The following is a 16,208-nucleotide window of genomic DNA, read 5'->3' as shown; positions in this document are numbered from 1 at the left end:
ATCTGGGTGGCTCAGTCGGTTGAGCGTCCGACTTCGGCTCAGGTCATGATCTCAAAGTTTGTGAGTTCGAGCCCCATGTCAGGCTCTGTGCTGACAGCTCAGAGCCTGGAGCCTGCTTCGGATTCTGTGTCTCCCTCTCTCTCTACCCCAACCCACTCGCATTCTCTCTTGTCTCTCTCAAAAATAAATAAACATTAAAAAAAAATTTTACAATGAAGATAAAACAGAAAATAAAATCAATGAAACCAAAAGCTCATTCTTTAAGAACACCAAAATAGACAAATATTTTTTCTTTAGAAAAAAGAAAGAATACTCAAACTGCTAAAATTAGAAATGAATAGAGACATTACTACTAACCTTACAGAAAGAAAAAGGATTACTGAGGGGCACCTGGGTGGCTCAGTCGGTTAAGCATCCATCTTCAGCTCAGGTCATGGTCTCACAGTTCGGTTCGTGAATTCAAGCCCCGCATCGGGCTCTGTGCTGACAGCTCAAAGCCTGGAGCCTGCTTCAGATTCTGTGTCCCCCTCTCTCTAACCCTCCCCCGCTCATGCTCTATCTCTCTTTCTCTCCCAAAAATAAACAAACATTAAAAAAAAATTTTTTTTAAGAAAAAGGATTACTGGGGCGCCTGGGTGGCGCAGTCGGTTAAGCGTCCGACTTCAGCCAGGTCACGATCTCGCGGTCAGTGAGTTCGAGCCCCGCGTCGGGCTCTGGGCTGATGGCTCGGAGCCTGGAGCCTGTTTCCGACTCTGTGTCTCCCTCTCTCTCTGCCCCTCCCCCGTTCATGCTCTGTCTCTCTCTGTCCCAAAAATAAATAAAAAACGTTGGAAAAAAAAAATTTAAAAAAAAAAAAAAAAAAGAAAAAGGATTACTGAAAAAAAGAACATCTTGGGAGCCTGGGTGGCTTGGTAGGTTGAGCATCCTACTTCAACTCAGGTCATGATCTCACAGTTCTTAAGTTCGAGACCCACATCAGGCTCACTGCTGTCTGTGCAGAGCCTGCTTTGGATCCTCTGTCCCACTCTCTCTGCCCCTCCCCTGCTTGCCCTCTCTCTCAAAAATAAATAGACTTCAAAAAAATTTTAAAAAGAAGAACATCATGAATAACTGTATGCCAAAAAATTAGATAACCTGTATGAAATGGACAAATCTTAGAAACACACAAACTATCAAAACTGACTCAGGGAAAAACGGATACTCAATAGGCCTATAAAAAGTAAAGAGACTGGGATGTCTGGGTGGCTCAGTCAGTCAAGCATCTGACTTCAGCTCAGACCATGATCTCATGGTTCATGAGTCTGAGCCCCGCGTTGGGCTCTCTGCTGTCAGTGCAGAGCCCACTTCAGATCCTCTGTCCCCCTCTCTCTAGGCCCCTCCCCAACTCATGCATGAGCTCACTCCCTCTATCAAAAATAAATAAACATATTTTTTTAAAAAGTAAAGAGATTAAATCAGTTATCAAAAACCTCCCAATAAAAAAAGGCCCAGAATAGATGGCTTCACTGGTAAATTCTACCAAATACTTTTTTTATCATTAATATGTAATGTTCTTTTTGACTGAGGTATAACTGTCATATGACATTATATTACATTCAGGTACACAACGCAATGATGTGTTATTTGTATAATCTATGAAATGGCCACCCCAGTAAGTCTAGTTACCATCTGTCACCATGCAAAGTTTTGTAATTTTTTTCCTGTGATGAGAAATTTTAAGATTTACTTAGCAACTTTCAAATGTGCAATACAATATTACTGACTACAGTCACTGCTATAACATTACATCCCCATTACTTATTTTATGACTGGAAGTTGTACCTCTTGACACTCTTCACCCATTTTACCCAACCTTCAACTCCCTTCCCCTCTGGAAACTACCAATCTTTTCTGGGTATCTATTTGTTTTGTTTTGTTTTGTTTTCTTGTTTTTTTTTTTTTTTTAAGATTCTGCATATAAGTGAAATCATATGGTATTTGTCTTTTTCTGATTTATTTCACTTAGTATAATACCCTCAAGGTATACTTATATTGTCTCAAATGGCAAGATCTCACTCTTTTTTATGACTGAGTAGTATTCCATTATGTGTTTATACCACACCTTTATCCATTCATCCATCCATCTATCCAACCAAACACTTGCTTGTTTCCATATCTTTGATATTGTAAATAATGCTGCAATGAACACAAGAGTACATTTATTTTTTTGAGTTAGTATTTTCATTTTCTTTGGATAAATACTCAGAAGTGGAATTGCTGGATTGTATGGTATTTCTATATTTAATTTTTTGAGAAATCTCCACAGTATTCTCCACAGTGATTGCACCAATTTACATGACCACCAACAGTGCAAAAGGGTTCTCTTTTCTCCACTTCGCTGTCAACACATTATTTCTTGTCTTTTTGATGGTAGCCATTCTAAATGTGGGAGGTGATATCTCATGGGTTTGATTTGCATTTTCCTCACAATTAGTTGGTTACATTGAGCATCTTTTCATGTGCCTCTTGGACATCTATGTATGTTCTTTGGGAATATGTCTATTCAGATCTTCTCCCATTTTTTAAATCAGATTGTATCTATTCTGTTATTGAGCTACAGTTCATTATGTATTTTGGATATTAACACCTTATTAGATATATGACTTGGAAATACCTTCTATTCAGTAGGTTGCCTTTTCATTTTGTTGATGATTTCTTTCACTATACAGAAGAGTTCAGTTTGATATACTCCTACTGGTTTATTTTTGCTTAGTTGCCCTTGTCTTTGGAGTCAAATCCAAAAAAGTCATCAGCAAGACTGGTGTCAAAAAGCTTTCTACATATTTTTTCTTCAGTTTTACAGTTTCAGATCTTACATTCAAGAGTTTAATTGATTTTGCTAATTTCTGTGTATGGTGTAATACAGTGGTCAAGCTTCATTCTTTTTCATGTGGCTGTCCAGTTTCCCCAGCACATTTGTTACATACTCTTGCCCCCTATACCAAGAATGACTATATGTGCATGGGTTTATTTCTGAGCTCTCTGTTCTGATCCGTCTGTTATTATGTCGACGGCATACTGTTTTGATTACTACAGGTTTGTAGTATATTCAAATCTGGGATTGTGATACCTCCAGCTTTCTTCTTCTTCCTCAAGACTGTTTTGGTTATTTGGGATCTTTTGGGGTTTCATACAAACAATAGGATTATTTGATCTATTTCTGTGAAAAATGCCATAAATTTTCAGAGGGATAGCATTTAATATGTAAATTGCTTTGGCTAATATGGACATTTTAATAATATTAAATCTTCTAATCCATTAGCATGAAATATTTATTTGTGTCTTCTTCAATATCTTTCATCAATGTCTTCTAGTTTTTGGTGCACAGAAATTTCACCTCCTTGGTTAAATTTATTCCTAGGTATTTTATTCTTGTTGATGCAAATGTAACGGGGATTGTTTTCTTGGGTTCTCCTTCTTATACTTGATTGTTAGTATATAAAAACAAAATAGATTTTTGTATACTGGTTTTGTGCCCTGAAACTACTGAATATGCTTATTAGTTCTCACAGTTTTTGGTAGATTACTTGGGGTTTCCTATATATAAAAACATGTAATCCACACAGAGTTTTCTTTTTCCTTTCCAGTATTCTATTTCTTCATGATTCAGTCTTAGAAGGCTGTATATTCTAGGAATTTATCCATTTCTTATATATTGTCCAATTTGTTGGCGTATAATTGGTCACAGTAATCTCCAATGAGCCTTTGTTTCTCTTTGGTATTAGTTGTAACTTTTGCTCTTTCATTTCCGATTTTATTTGAGCCCTCTCTCTTTTTCTCAGAACGTCTCACCAATGTTTGTCAATTTTATCTTGTCAAAGAACAAGCTCTTTGTTTCACTGATCTTTTGTATTGTCATTTTCAGTCTCTACTTCATATATTTGGCCTCTGATCTTTATTATCTCCTTTCTCTTACTGAGTTTGGGCTTTGTTTATTCTTCTTTCTAGATTCTTTAGGTGCAAAGTTAAATTGTTTATGTGGGATTTTTCTTATTTCCTAAGATAGGCCTGCATGGCTAGAAACTTACCCATTAGAACTGCTATTGCTACATGCCATAGATTTGGGTATGTTGTATGTCCATTTTCATTTGTTTCAAGGTATTTTCTTATTTTTCCTTTCACTGACCCACTGCTTATTCAGTCATTTGTTGTTTAATCTCCACAAATTTGTGATTTTTCCAGACTTTTGTCTTCTAGTTGATTTCTCATTTCATATCATCGTGGTAAGTGAAGATCTTGATATGATTTCAATCTTTTTAGATTTATTGAGACTTTTTCGGTGGCCTGACATGTTATCTATCCTGCAGAATGTTCCATATGCACTCAAGGAGAATGTGTTATCTTGCTGCATTAGGATGAAATGTTCTGTACTTATCTATTAAGTCCATCTGGGCTCATGTATCATTTAAGGCCAGTATTTCCTTATTGATTTTCTGTCTGAAAAATCTAAACATTGATATAAGTGGGGAACTAAAGTCATCTATCTACTATTATTATACTGCTGTCAATTTCTCCCTTCAGGTGTTAGTATTTGCTTTACATATTTAGGTGCTCTTATATTGGGTGTGTGAATCTTTACCAATGTATCTTCCCCTTGTATTGATCCCTGTATCATTACATAATGCTCATCTCCATCTTTTATTAGAGTCTTTGTTTAAAGACTTGTTTAAAGTCTATTTTGCCTGATATCATATTTACCTCAGCTTTCTTTTGGTTTCCATTTGCAGGAATTTTCTTTTTCTATCCCTTCACTTTTAGTCTGTGTGTGTTTAGAACTGAAGTGAGTCTCTTGTAGGCAGCATATAGATAGGTCTTTTTTTTTTTTTTTTTTTTTTACCGATTCAGCCACCCTATGTTTTCTGATTAGAGCATTTAGTCCATTTCCATTTAAAGTAATTATTGATAGATATGCCATTTTGTTCACTGTCTTCCGGCTATTTCCATAATTCTTCTCTTTCCCTTTCTTCTCCAGATCTTCCCTTGTGGTATGATGACTCTCTTAATTTCTTTTCTCATTATCTTTTGTGTATTTATAATAGATTTTTTTTTTTTGCTTTGTGGTTACCATAGGGCTCACATAACAGCCTACATATATAAACGTCTATTTTAAGTTGACAGCAATTTAAATCTAAATGCGTTCTAAAACTGCATTTTTACTCCCCTTCCCATGTTTTGTTTTTGATGTCACATTCTACATCCATTTTGTGTCCCTTATCTAATTATTGTATAGTTATTTTTATTGCTTTTGTCTTTTAATCTTTATACTAGTTTTATAAGTAATTAATCCGTTACATATACTACCTGCACCTGTGAGATTTTTACTTTCATATGTTTTCTTGTTAGTAACGACCACCCTTTCTTTTCAGTTTAAAGAAGCCCCTTTAACATCTCCTGTAAGGCCAGTTTAGTGGAGATGAACTCCTTTAGCTTTGCTTATCTGAAAAACTCATGATCTCTCCTCAATTCTAAATGATAATTTTCCGGTTCACATTCTCGGTTATAAGTTTTTTCCCTTCGGCACTTTAAATAATCGTGCCACTCCCTTCTGGACAGCAAAATTTTTGCTGACAAATCTGCTGAAGAACTTATGAGGGTTCCCTTGTATGGGGAAAGTTGTTTTGTTCTTTCTTTTGAAATATATTCCTCTGTTTCTTCATTTTGCTTGATTCTCAGTGTTTATCTCTACATATGAGGTAAAACGGCTACCTCTCTCAATCTTGAGGGAGCGCCCTTATATAGGAGTTGAACTGATCATCCAACCTTACCCTAGTACTTGGTTATCTCTTGGACCTTTGTGATTGTCTAAGCAACTTGATTTATTCCTTATAGGTCTCAGTTATTGAGGTTTTCCTAAGACCTGTCAGTGCTCCAAGAAGAGGGATCTCAGTCAACTCATACTTGTAGGCTGATTAAAAACCAGACCTTCAGGCAACAACCTTTAAAGCCTGTAAAACAGAGATAACATCAAGACAGCAAAGTAGGAAGATCCTAAGCTCACTTCCTCCCGTGGTCACAACAAAACAACTCTCTCTCTAAAATTGAGCTAAAGACTAGCAGAACAGCTAGAAATTCATAAAGAAAAAGCCGCACCAAGATGAATAGAAATGGCAGAGACACAGTCTGGTCAACCCACACCCCCACTGGGAGAGCGAGATATGGGAGGAATATCACAAATATGGAAGTGCTCCCTGAGGAGTGAGAGGATCAAGTCCCACATGGGGCACCACTGCCCTGGGGACCTGTACTAGGAAAACAAGCTGCCCCTATAATGTCTAGCTTTGAAAATCAATGGGGGTTAACTCTGGGGAAGCTGGAAGGTTATAGAAAACCAAGACTGTGCTCTTAAAATACTGATGCACAATCTCACTTGCTCCAAGACTCAGCACAAAGGCAGCAGTTTGAGAGCACCTAGGCCATAAGTGAAAGATATTTACTGACTAATTTTAGGGCCTGTGACACAGAGGTAGGAATCTGTAGGAAGTTTCTCCAGAACGAGCGGCACTGATTGGTGATATTTTTCTTATACTTCTTCGACCCAGGCAATCCAGACCTTGTGGGCACTGTTTCTGACACTTTCCATCTACCTTGCTAGCACCACTTGCATCCCTTGCATTCTCCTGCAGACTCGCTCCACCCACACTCTAACCCCTGGCAGACACCCCTCCAAAGTAGCTTCTGCCCCACCACACCTGACAGGCAGCCTCGGCTGGCACCGGACCCCTTACAAAGATGCTCCCACTTACCAGCACGCCCGAAGCAGCTGTGGTCAGGCCTCTCAGTCACCCAAGCCAAAGGCCAGCCCAATCGACCAGTGTGCCCACAGCAGTCATGCCCCAGCCATGCAGGAGGGCACACAGCCCATACAGGTGACACCCCTGGAGCACCTCCTTCTGGTGACTAGGAAGGACTGAACTTCTCAGCCCCACAGGACACCTTCCACATAAGGCTGCTCCTTCACAACCAGGAAACATAGCTCATCTACATAATATATAGAAACACAGAGGCAAAATGAGGAGACAGAGGAATATGCCCAAGTAAAATAACAAGATAAAACCTCATAAAAAGAGCTAAACAAAATAGAGATAAGCAATCTACCTGATAAAGAGTTCCAAGTAATGGTCATAAAGATGCTCATTAAACTCAGGAGAAAAATGGATGAACACAGACTTCAATAGTAATATAGAAAACATAGAAAGGAACCAATCAGCTAAAGAATACAATAACTAAAAGGAAAAATACACTAGAGGGAATCAAAAGCAAATTAGATGATACAGAAGATCAAATAAGTGTTCTGAAAGACAGGGTAGTAGAAATCACCCAACTTGAACAGCAAAAAGAAAAAGAATTTTTAAAAGATGAAGATATTTTAAGGGACCTCTGGGAAAACATCAAGTGTACTAACATTTGCACTATAGATGTCTCAGAAAGAGAGAGAGAGACAGAGGCAGAAGACTTGCTTGAAGAAATAATAGTTGAAAATTTCCTTAATCTGAGGAAGGAAACAGACACCCAGGTCCAAGAAACACAGGGAGCCCCAAGCAAGATGAACCCAAAGAGGTCCACACCAAGATACGTAATACTTAAAATGTCAAAAAATTAAAGATAAAGAGAGAACCTTAAAAGCAGCAAGAGAAAAGAAACTGTCAGCTGAACGCTTAACAGAAACTTTGCAGGTCAGAAGGGAGTGGATTGATACATTGAACGTGCTCAAAGGAAAAAGCCTACAATCAAGAATACTCTACTTGGCAAAATTATCATTCAGAATGGAAGGAGAGATAAGATTTTCCCAGATAAACAATAGGTAAAAAAAAAAAATCATCACAACTAAACCAGCCTTATAAAAAAAGTTAAAGGGATTTCTTTAAGCAGAAAAGCAAAGCAAACGTATAATAAAGGTACTTGGTCAACCACTTATAAAGCCAGTATAAAGGTTAAAAGAAAATAGTAGTGAAAATCAACTATGTGTGTGTGTGTCAGTGTGTATATGCACACACAACTATATATCTACTATATATATATGTGTGTATGTATATATATACACATATGTGTGTATATATATACATATATACACATATATACACATATATATACATACACACATATATATATACACACATATATATACATATATATACACATATATACACATATATATGTATATATGTACATATATACACACACACATATATATATCAACTATATATTTATAATAACTGGTGAGGGTTGAGGGAACGTAGCACTTTAAGAAAGTGTTTGAGGGGCGCCTGGGTGGCGCAGTCGGTTAAGCGTCCGACTTCAGCCAGGTCACGATCTCACGGCCCGTGAGTTCGAGCCCCGCGTCAGGCCCTGGGCTGATGGCTCGGAGCCTGGAGCCTGTTTCCGATTCTGTGTCTCCCTCTCTCTCTGCCCCTCCCCCGTTCATGCTCTGTCTCTCTCTGTCCCAAAAATAAATAAAAAGCGTTGAAAAAAAAAAAAAAAAAAAAAAGAAAGTGTTTGAACTTAGGTGAGCATAAACTTAAAATAGACTGCTAAATGTTTAGGGTGTTACATATAAACTTCATGGTAATTACAAACCAAAAACCAATAAGAGATACACAAAAAATAAATAGAAAGGAATCCAAATATAGCACTAAAGAAAGTCATCAAATCACAAGGAAAGAAAGCAAGAAAAGAAGAAAGGAACAGAGAAGAACTACAAACACAACCAGGAAACAATGGGCAAAATGTCAATAAGTACATTCCTATCCATAATTACTTTAAATGTAAGTGGACTAAATATTCCAATCAACAGACCCTGTTGTTGGGTAACCAACATTTTTCACAAAACTAGAATAATACTAAAATTTTACTGAACCACTAAAGACCCTGAATATCCAAAGCAATCTTGGGAAAGAAAAACAAAGCTAGAGGTATCTTAATCCAAGATTTCAAGATATACTATAAAGCTGTAATAATCAAAACAGTGTGGTGCTGGCACAAAAACAGACGTACAGATCATCAGAACAAGAGAGAGCACAGAAATAAATCCACATTTATTTGTCAATTAATCTACAACAAAGGAGGCAAGAATATAAAAGCAAAAGACAGTCTCTTCAACAAATAGTGGGAAAACTGGACAGCTAACATGCAAAAAAACGAAATTAGACCACTTTCTTACACCATACACAAAAATAAACTCAAAATGGATTAGGGACTTAAATGTGAGACCTGAATCCGCAAAACTCCTAAGAAGAAAATATAGGCAGTAATTTCTCTGACATCAGCCATAGGAAAATTTTTCTAGGTATGTGTCCTCATACAAGAAAGACAAAGGCAAAAATAAACTATTGGAACTACACCAAAGTAAAGTAGGTGCTGTGCAGTTGCTCCCAGGGAATGCAAGTCAGGAGCTGTTATCTCTGTGCTCTTCCTTGGCCTCATTACAGCTCACCTATACCTCCCAGGAAGGAGCTTACACACTCCATGGACCTTGGTCTTTGCACCTCTTGCCAGGGAGATACCTCCGGATGGCCTGGTCTAGAGGCCAAAGGGGCTAACGATTGTTGTCCCGTAAGACTGGGTATTTTTGCATTATGCTTATTTATTCATTTATCATTTTCGTATGTAAGACATTTTTCATTGAAATGTAGTTGACATATAACATTATATTCGTTTCAGGGGTACAACAAGTGATTCAACATTTATGTACATTATGAGAGGATCACCACGACAGGTCTAATTACCATCCGTCACCACACAAAATTATTGCAGTATTGTTGACTGTATTCCCTAGGTTGCACTTTACATCCCTGAGACTTATTTATTTTGTAACTGGAAGTTTGTGGCTCTTAATCCCCTTCACCTGTTTCACCCACTCCCCGCACCCCACCCCTCCAGCAACCACCAGTTTGCTCTCCATACTTACGATTCTGTCCCGTTTGTTCATTTGTTTTCTTACATCCTCTTGCTGGATTGATCCCTTTATCTTTATGTAATGCCCTTCTTTATCTCTTGTTAGTCTTTCTTTTAAAGCCTGTTTTGTCTAAGTATTGCTAGTCGAGCTTTCTCATTGTTCCCATTTGCATGGGATAGCTTTTTTCATCCCTTCACTTTGTATGTGAGTCCTTTGTAGGCAGCATGTAGATGGGTCTTTTTTTTTTTTTTTAAATCCATTTAGCTACCTATGTCTTTTTAAAGTTTATTTTATTTTTAATTTTTTAATTGAAGTATAATTAACATACAGTATTATATTAGTTTTAGGTGTACAGTATAATGACAACAATTCTACAGATTACTCAGTGCTCATCAAATAACCGTACTCTTGATATCCTGTATCTGTTTCATTCCACCCCTGCCCACCTCCCCATTGGCAACTAGTTTGTTCTCTGTATTCAAGAGTCTTCTTCTGTTTGTCTCTTTTTTTCTTTGTTTCATTTGTTTCATTGTCTTGTTTCAACAAGACCCTTATTTCACTTATTATTATTCCCTCTAGGTCCATCCATGTTTTTGCAAATAGTAAGATCTCATTCCTGTTTATGGCTGAGTAATATTCCACGGTATATATATATACCACCTCTACTTTATCCATTCATCTACTGATGGACACTGGGCTGCTTCCATATCTTGGCTATTGTAAATAATGCTACAGTAAATGTAGGGGTGCATATATCTTTTCAGATTAGTGTTTTGATATAATTGGATAAATAAAATGTCTTACATACGAAAATGATAAATGAATAAATAAGCATAATGCAAAAATACCCAGTCTTACGGGACAACAATCGTTAGCCCCTTTGGCCTCTAGACCAGGCCATCCAGAGGTATCTCCCTGGCAAGAGGTGCAAAGACCAAGGTCCATGGAGTGTGTAAGCTCCTTCCTGGGAGGTATAGGTGAGCTGTAATGAGGCCAAGGAAGAGCACAGAGGTAACAGCTCCTGACTTGCATTCCCTGGGAGCAACTGCACAGCACCTACTTGTGTGGTAAAGCAGAAGCCTGGCCCTCAGGCTGAAGCTCCGTGACCCGTAAATCAGCTTTTTTCACAGGAAGACCGCTTCAGTCTGCTGTCTGTCTCATGCCCTGAGGGTACAGAATTAACTCTCTGATTGTTTCACCCAGGGAGCCCAGAAATGCATACCCTCCTGGCCACCAGAGCCTGCAACCTCTGGCTTTAGTGGGGCTGCAGAAAAACCGTGGGGCCAGGGATGCCTACTGGTGCGACTGGGGCTACGGGAGAGTGTGGGGGCAAGGCATGCCTGTTGGCTCTAGCAAAATAAAGTGAGTGAAAAAATGCACCTGCCAGGGCCTCCACCCCGGGAGAGAGTCCCAACAGGCCCCTGTAACTCTGGCAGGTGCTCTAAGATTAGCAAATGAATCTCCTTCACACAGGGTGTAGGTGCTTTTCAAACTGCTGCTTTTGTACTGGGTTATGGGGTGAATGAATCTGTACACAAGCCCCAGACCACAGAACCTCAGTTCCCTACAGCCCTTTAGGTCTCCCAGATGTAGGTTCCGTTGGTCTTCAGAGCCAGACATTTTGGGGACTTGTCTCTCTTGTGCAGGTCCCAAGGGTTGGGGTGCCTGATGTGGGGCACAAACCCCTCACTTTTCAGGAAGAGGCTCCACACTTGTGAGACCCCTCCCGACGTGGGTCACCGCACCAGGGATGGGGTTTTTGGCAAGACTGCATGTCTGCCTCTCTTACCCATCTCAGTGTTGCCCTTCTATCCGTTGTTGCGGAGGAGCTGTTGGGCTAATTTTCAGGTCTTTTTCAGAGGGAACTGTTCTATATGTAGCTGTGGATTTGGTGTATTTGTGAGAGGAGGTGAGGTCAGTGTCTTCCTACACCGCCATCTTAAGCCACTACTTCTTTTGTTGTTGTTGTTGTTGTTGATTTATTCTGAGAGCAAGAGAGAGGATGAGAGTGTGTGAGCAAGCAGGGGAGGGGCAGAGAGACAGGGAGACAGAATCCCAAGCAGGCTCTGCACTGTCAGCACCAGAGGTGGATGCAGGGCTCAATCTCAGAAACCCATGAGATCATGACCTGAGCTAAAAGTGAGAGTCGGACACTTAACCGACTGAGCCACCACGGTGCACCAACCCCTGCTGCTATTTTAAGAAGAATGAACACAAATTCATCTCAAAATCTTCCCAAAAAATATAAGAGGTGGGAACACTTTGTAACTCATTCTATAAGGTCAGCATCATCCTAATACCAAAGTCAGACAAATCCATGACAAGAAAACTACAAATACAATCCCTTGTAAATCTAGAGGCAAAAATCTTCAACAAATACTATCCAATTGAATCTAAGAGCATATTAAAAAGTTTACACATCATAACCAACTAGGACTTATCCCAGGAATGCAGTGATTCAACATACTAATATTAATACATCACATAAATAGAATGAAGTAGAAAAGTTATCTCAATTGATGCAAAAAAAAATTGTCAGAATCCAACACACTTTCATGATAAAAATACTCAACAAAATAGGAATAGAAGAAAACTTCCTGAACATAATAAACGACATTTATGAAAAACCCACAGAAAATATTAGACTCAATGGTGAAAGACAAATCAGGAACAACAAGACAAGGATGCCAGTTTTTGTGACTTCTATTCAACCTTATACTGGAAGTTCTAGCTAGAGCATTTGGTCAAGAAAATGTCAAGAAAATATTTATATAGCATCAAAATGAATAACGTTCTTAGGAATAAATTTAACCAAGGTGGTTAAACCAGATTTTACCTCACACCTTATACAAAATTTAATTCAAAATTAATCAAAGAATATAGAAAAAAACATACGGATACATCTTCATGACCTTGATTTTGTCGATGGTTTCTTAAATATGACACCAAAAACATAAGCAACAAAAGAAAAAATACATAAATTAGACATCATCAAAATTTAAAATTCTTATGCATTAAAAAATACTACCAAAAGAGTGAAGACAACCTATAAAATAAGGGAAAGTATTTACAAATCCTATTTCTGATGAGGGTCTAGTATTCAGAATCAACAACAAAAAGAAACAAGTCAACAACAAAAAGAAAAATAACCCAATTAAAGATGAACTAAGGATATAAATAGGTATTTTTCCAAAGAAGATATACAACTAGCATACAAGTACATAAAGTGATATTCAATATCACTTAGTATGAAAATGTAAATCAAAATGACAATGAGATCCTACTTCACACCCACCCAAAAAGTTTAGCTAGAATTGTTTTAATCAACAACAACAAGCATTAGTGAAAATGTAGAGAGTGAAACCCTCATGCTTTGGTGGTGAAAATGTAAGATAATAGAGCCATTGTGGAAAACAGTTTGGCTGTTCCTCAAAACATTAAACACAGAATTATCATAAGACCCAGAAGTTCCACTTTTAAATATATACTCAAATGAAAACAAGTGTTCAATAAAAAAATTACTTACACATGAATGTTCACAGCAGCACTATTCACAATAGCCAAAGGGTACAAATAACCCAAATATCCACCAACAGATGAATGGATAAAGACAATGTGGTATTTCCATACAATTAAATATTATTCAGCCATAAAAAGGAAAGAAGTACTAATACGTGCAAGGATGAACCTTGAAAACATTATGCTAAGTGAAAGAGGCCACACACTAAGGCCATACATGATTCCATTTACATGAAATATCCAGAACTGGCAAATCCTTAAAGACAGAGAGTACATTAGAGGTTGCTAGGGGTTGGGGGAAAAGGGACTGGAGACTGCATAGTGAGGTTTCCTTGGGGGTGACTAAAATGTTCTGGAACTAGATAGTAGTGATGGTGGAACAACACTGTGAATATACATGCCACTGAACGACCTGCTTTTAAACGGTTACAACGGTGGATTTTATTTTGTGGATTTTACCACAATAAAAAATATCTACGCAAGAAAACAATAGGAAATAAGGGAAAACACAATTTACCTAAGAACATTTACAAGAAACCAATTTATCAGAATGAATGAAAACTATGATCAAAATCAACAACAAGATCCTAAAATTAATGAAGATGTTACCTCTACTAACGATATACATCTATCAATCCTAGGGCTCATGGAAGAAGAACACAGGGTGCCTAGCTGGCTCAGTTGGTTAAGCATCCAACTTTTGAGTTTGGCTCAGGCCATGATCTCATGGTTCATGACATTAAGCCCCTCATCGGGCTCTGCACTGACAGCATGGAGCCTGCTTGGGATTCTCTCTCCCCCCTCTCTCTGCCCCTCCCCAACTCATTCTCTCTCTCTCTGTCTCTCTCTCTTTCAAAATAATAAACAAAAAAAAAAAAAAAAAAAGAGCAAGACAACAGAAAAGACCTGAAATGTAGGTAGCAGTGCTCAGAAAATAAGAAGCATCAAACTATGAAAATGATCTCCTGTGGGAGAAGAAAATGGGAATGAAGAGTTATAGGTGCACCTTTGTTAGTACAGAATTCTGAATGACTTAACCCTATACACCATGCGAAGGTATACCTTGATTAAAGGTACACATGAACTAATAGCAAAACAAACAACAAAAAAAACAACTTAGACTCTTGTATATCTTTAGTCACTTCTAAAACTATTTCTTACAGATGAAAAATAATGTCAGTCTTCATTTTTTACTTGCAGTGCCCACCAACACAAGAAAGAGTTTCAATACTGATTCATATAGAAAATATGGAAAGGATAGTTCAAACTAAACTATTAGTTTGGTTCCAGATGATTCAGCCTCTCCTATGACATATGTCGGCTGAGTACATTGATTGTAGTAAACCAAACACCTAGGATCACATGGAGGTGAGTATACCACAAGGATTTAAGATACGTAAGGATACCTTTTTCTGATTGTGGTTTTATTCTCTATTTCTACATGATTCAAAACAATCCCTCTATGCATCCAATCATTCATTCAACAGATACTATTAAATACCTATAAAGTGCAAGGTACTTGACTCATTTCGAGTCTTTCCTTTGGTTGCTAATCTTTCTGACTTTAGTTTAACAACTGGTCTGATACTGGTCTCCCCTGCTACCTCTATTTCTCCCTAATCTTGATATCAATGTGTCTAGCCATGACCTAATAATTTGATTACAACATCTTTGCTCTCCTTTATTTGATAATTGTATTTTTTCCTTCATGACTTTGACTTTGAGCCTTATCTCTTAGAGCCTCAGCCAGAAAGGGATAAGCCCTTGCCCCTGACAGCCACAAGTAGAGAAACAATAAAGGTTGACCATCGAATATCTCTCTCCAGCTACTGTCTCTTACTGTATTGCAGTTTTACTTGTGTCTAATCTGCTTAAACAAAACTGCCATGAATTACCTTTGATTGGTCTTCTACAGGACCCATGGTGTTATAACAGAAAGCACCAGTTTGATAGACTGCATTCATTCCAAAGTACCAACTTGCTGTATCATTTGCATTAATAGATTTTACTCAATTTTATTACTTACAGTAAATATGTCTTCACGGCCATCCTGAAATTGAGCTCCATCTGTTCCAGAAAGATATATAGGCGCTGAACTTCTATGTTGTCCATACAGTATAATATAAATCTGTGAGCTGGTCCCTGAATTTGGCAAGTCACTGGTGATTATGGAAACTTTCCAGTTACTACCTACAGAAGCACAAATAACACACAACACTAAGGCAACTTATAAAAAGAGCAGATAATCATAAAGCCAGGAAAGTTCTGAACAGACATAACTTACTCTACTCTATCTCCTTTGGAAAAGTACTATAACACAAGATTTAGATTTGGTTTTTAAAATATTCAATAAAACTATCATGTCCTACACCATAACTGTGAGGATATTTCCTAGAAGATCTTTAATAATAAAATTAGAGAGATACAATTATCCTGCCATACTTGGTCATGCCTGGACTCCAAGAGAGTTACTACATAGCTTCTCTTAAGTCCCCTGCATTTTGAAAAAATATTTCTAATACTGTCAGCTCTGACATGTAATATGTGCATTCAGAATTACATCTTTTAAGATCTTTTGAGTTTAGGTATTTTCCAAAGTAAAAAAAAATGTAATAATTTATATAAGCATAAAATAATATAATCCTATTTAGGCAATCATAAAGTCATAAATTTATATATCATAAAATCATATGTAGTCATAAATGATAAAATTTATAAAATCATAAAAGGTTTAAATTAGAAGGAATTTAAGAAGTCA

At 37.6% G+C, this 16,208-nt stretch overlaps 1 protein-coding gene across 1 annotated transcript in view; it reads right to left on the bottom strand.

Annotated features, from left to right (window-relative positions):
- The window catches only part of RP1 (RP1 axonemal microtubule associated), a 202,090-nt gene that overhangs the window by 107,888 nt on the left and 77,994 nt on the right, over nucleotides 1–16,208 (bottom strand). The window contains exon 4 of the mRNA XM_058699582.1: nucleotides 15,477–15,640. Coding sequence (XP_058555565.1) covers nucleotides 15,477–15,640 — 164 coding nt within the window. The remainder of the gene's footprint in view (nucleotides 1–15,476; nucleotides 15,641–16,208) is intronic.

Source organism: Neofelis nebulosa, chromosome 14, assembly GCF_028018385.1.
Source record: "Neofelis nebulosa isolate mNeoNeb1 chromosome 14, mNeoNeb1.pri, whole genome shotgun sequence".
NCBI lineage: Eukaryota > Metazoa > Chordata > Mammalia > Carnivora > Felidae > Neofelis > Neofelis nebulosa.
This window is presented reverse-complemented; position numbering and strand designations above follow the sequence as displayed.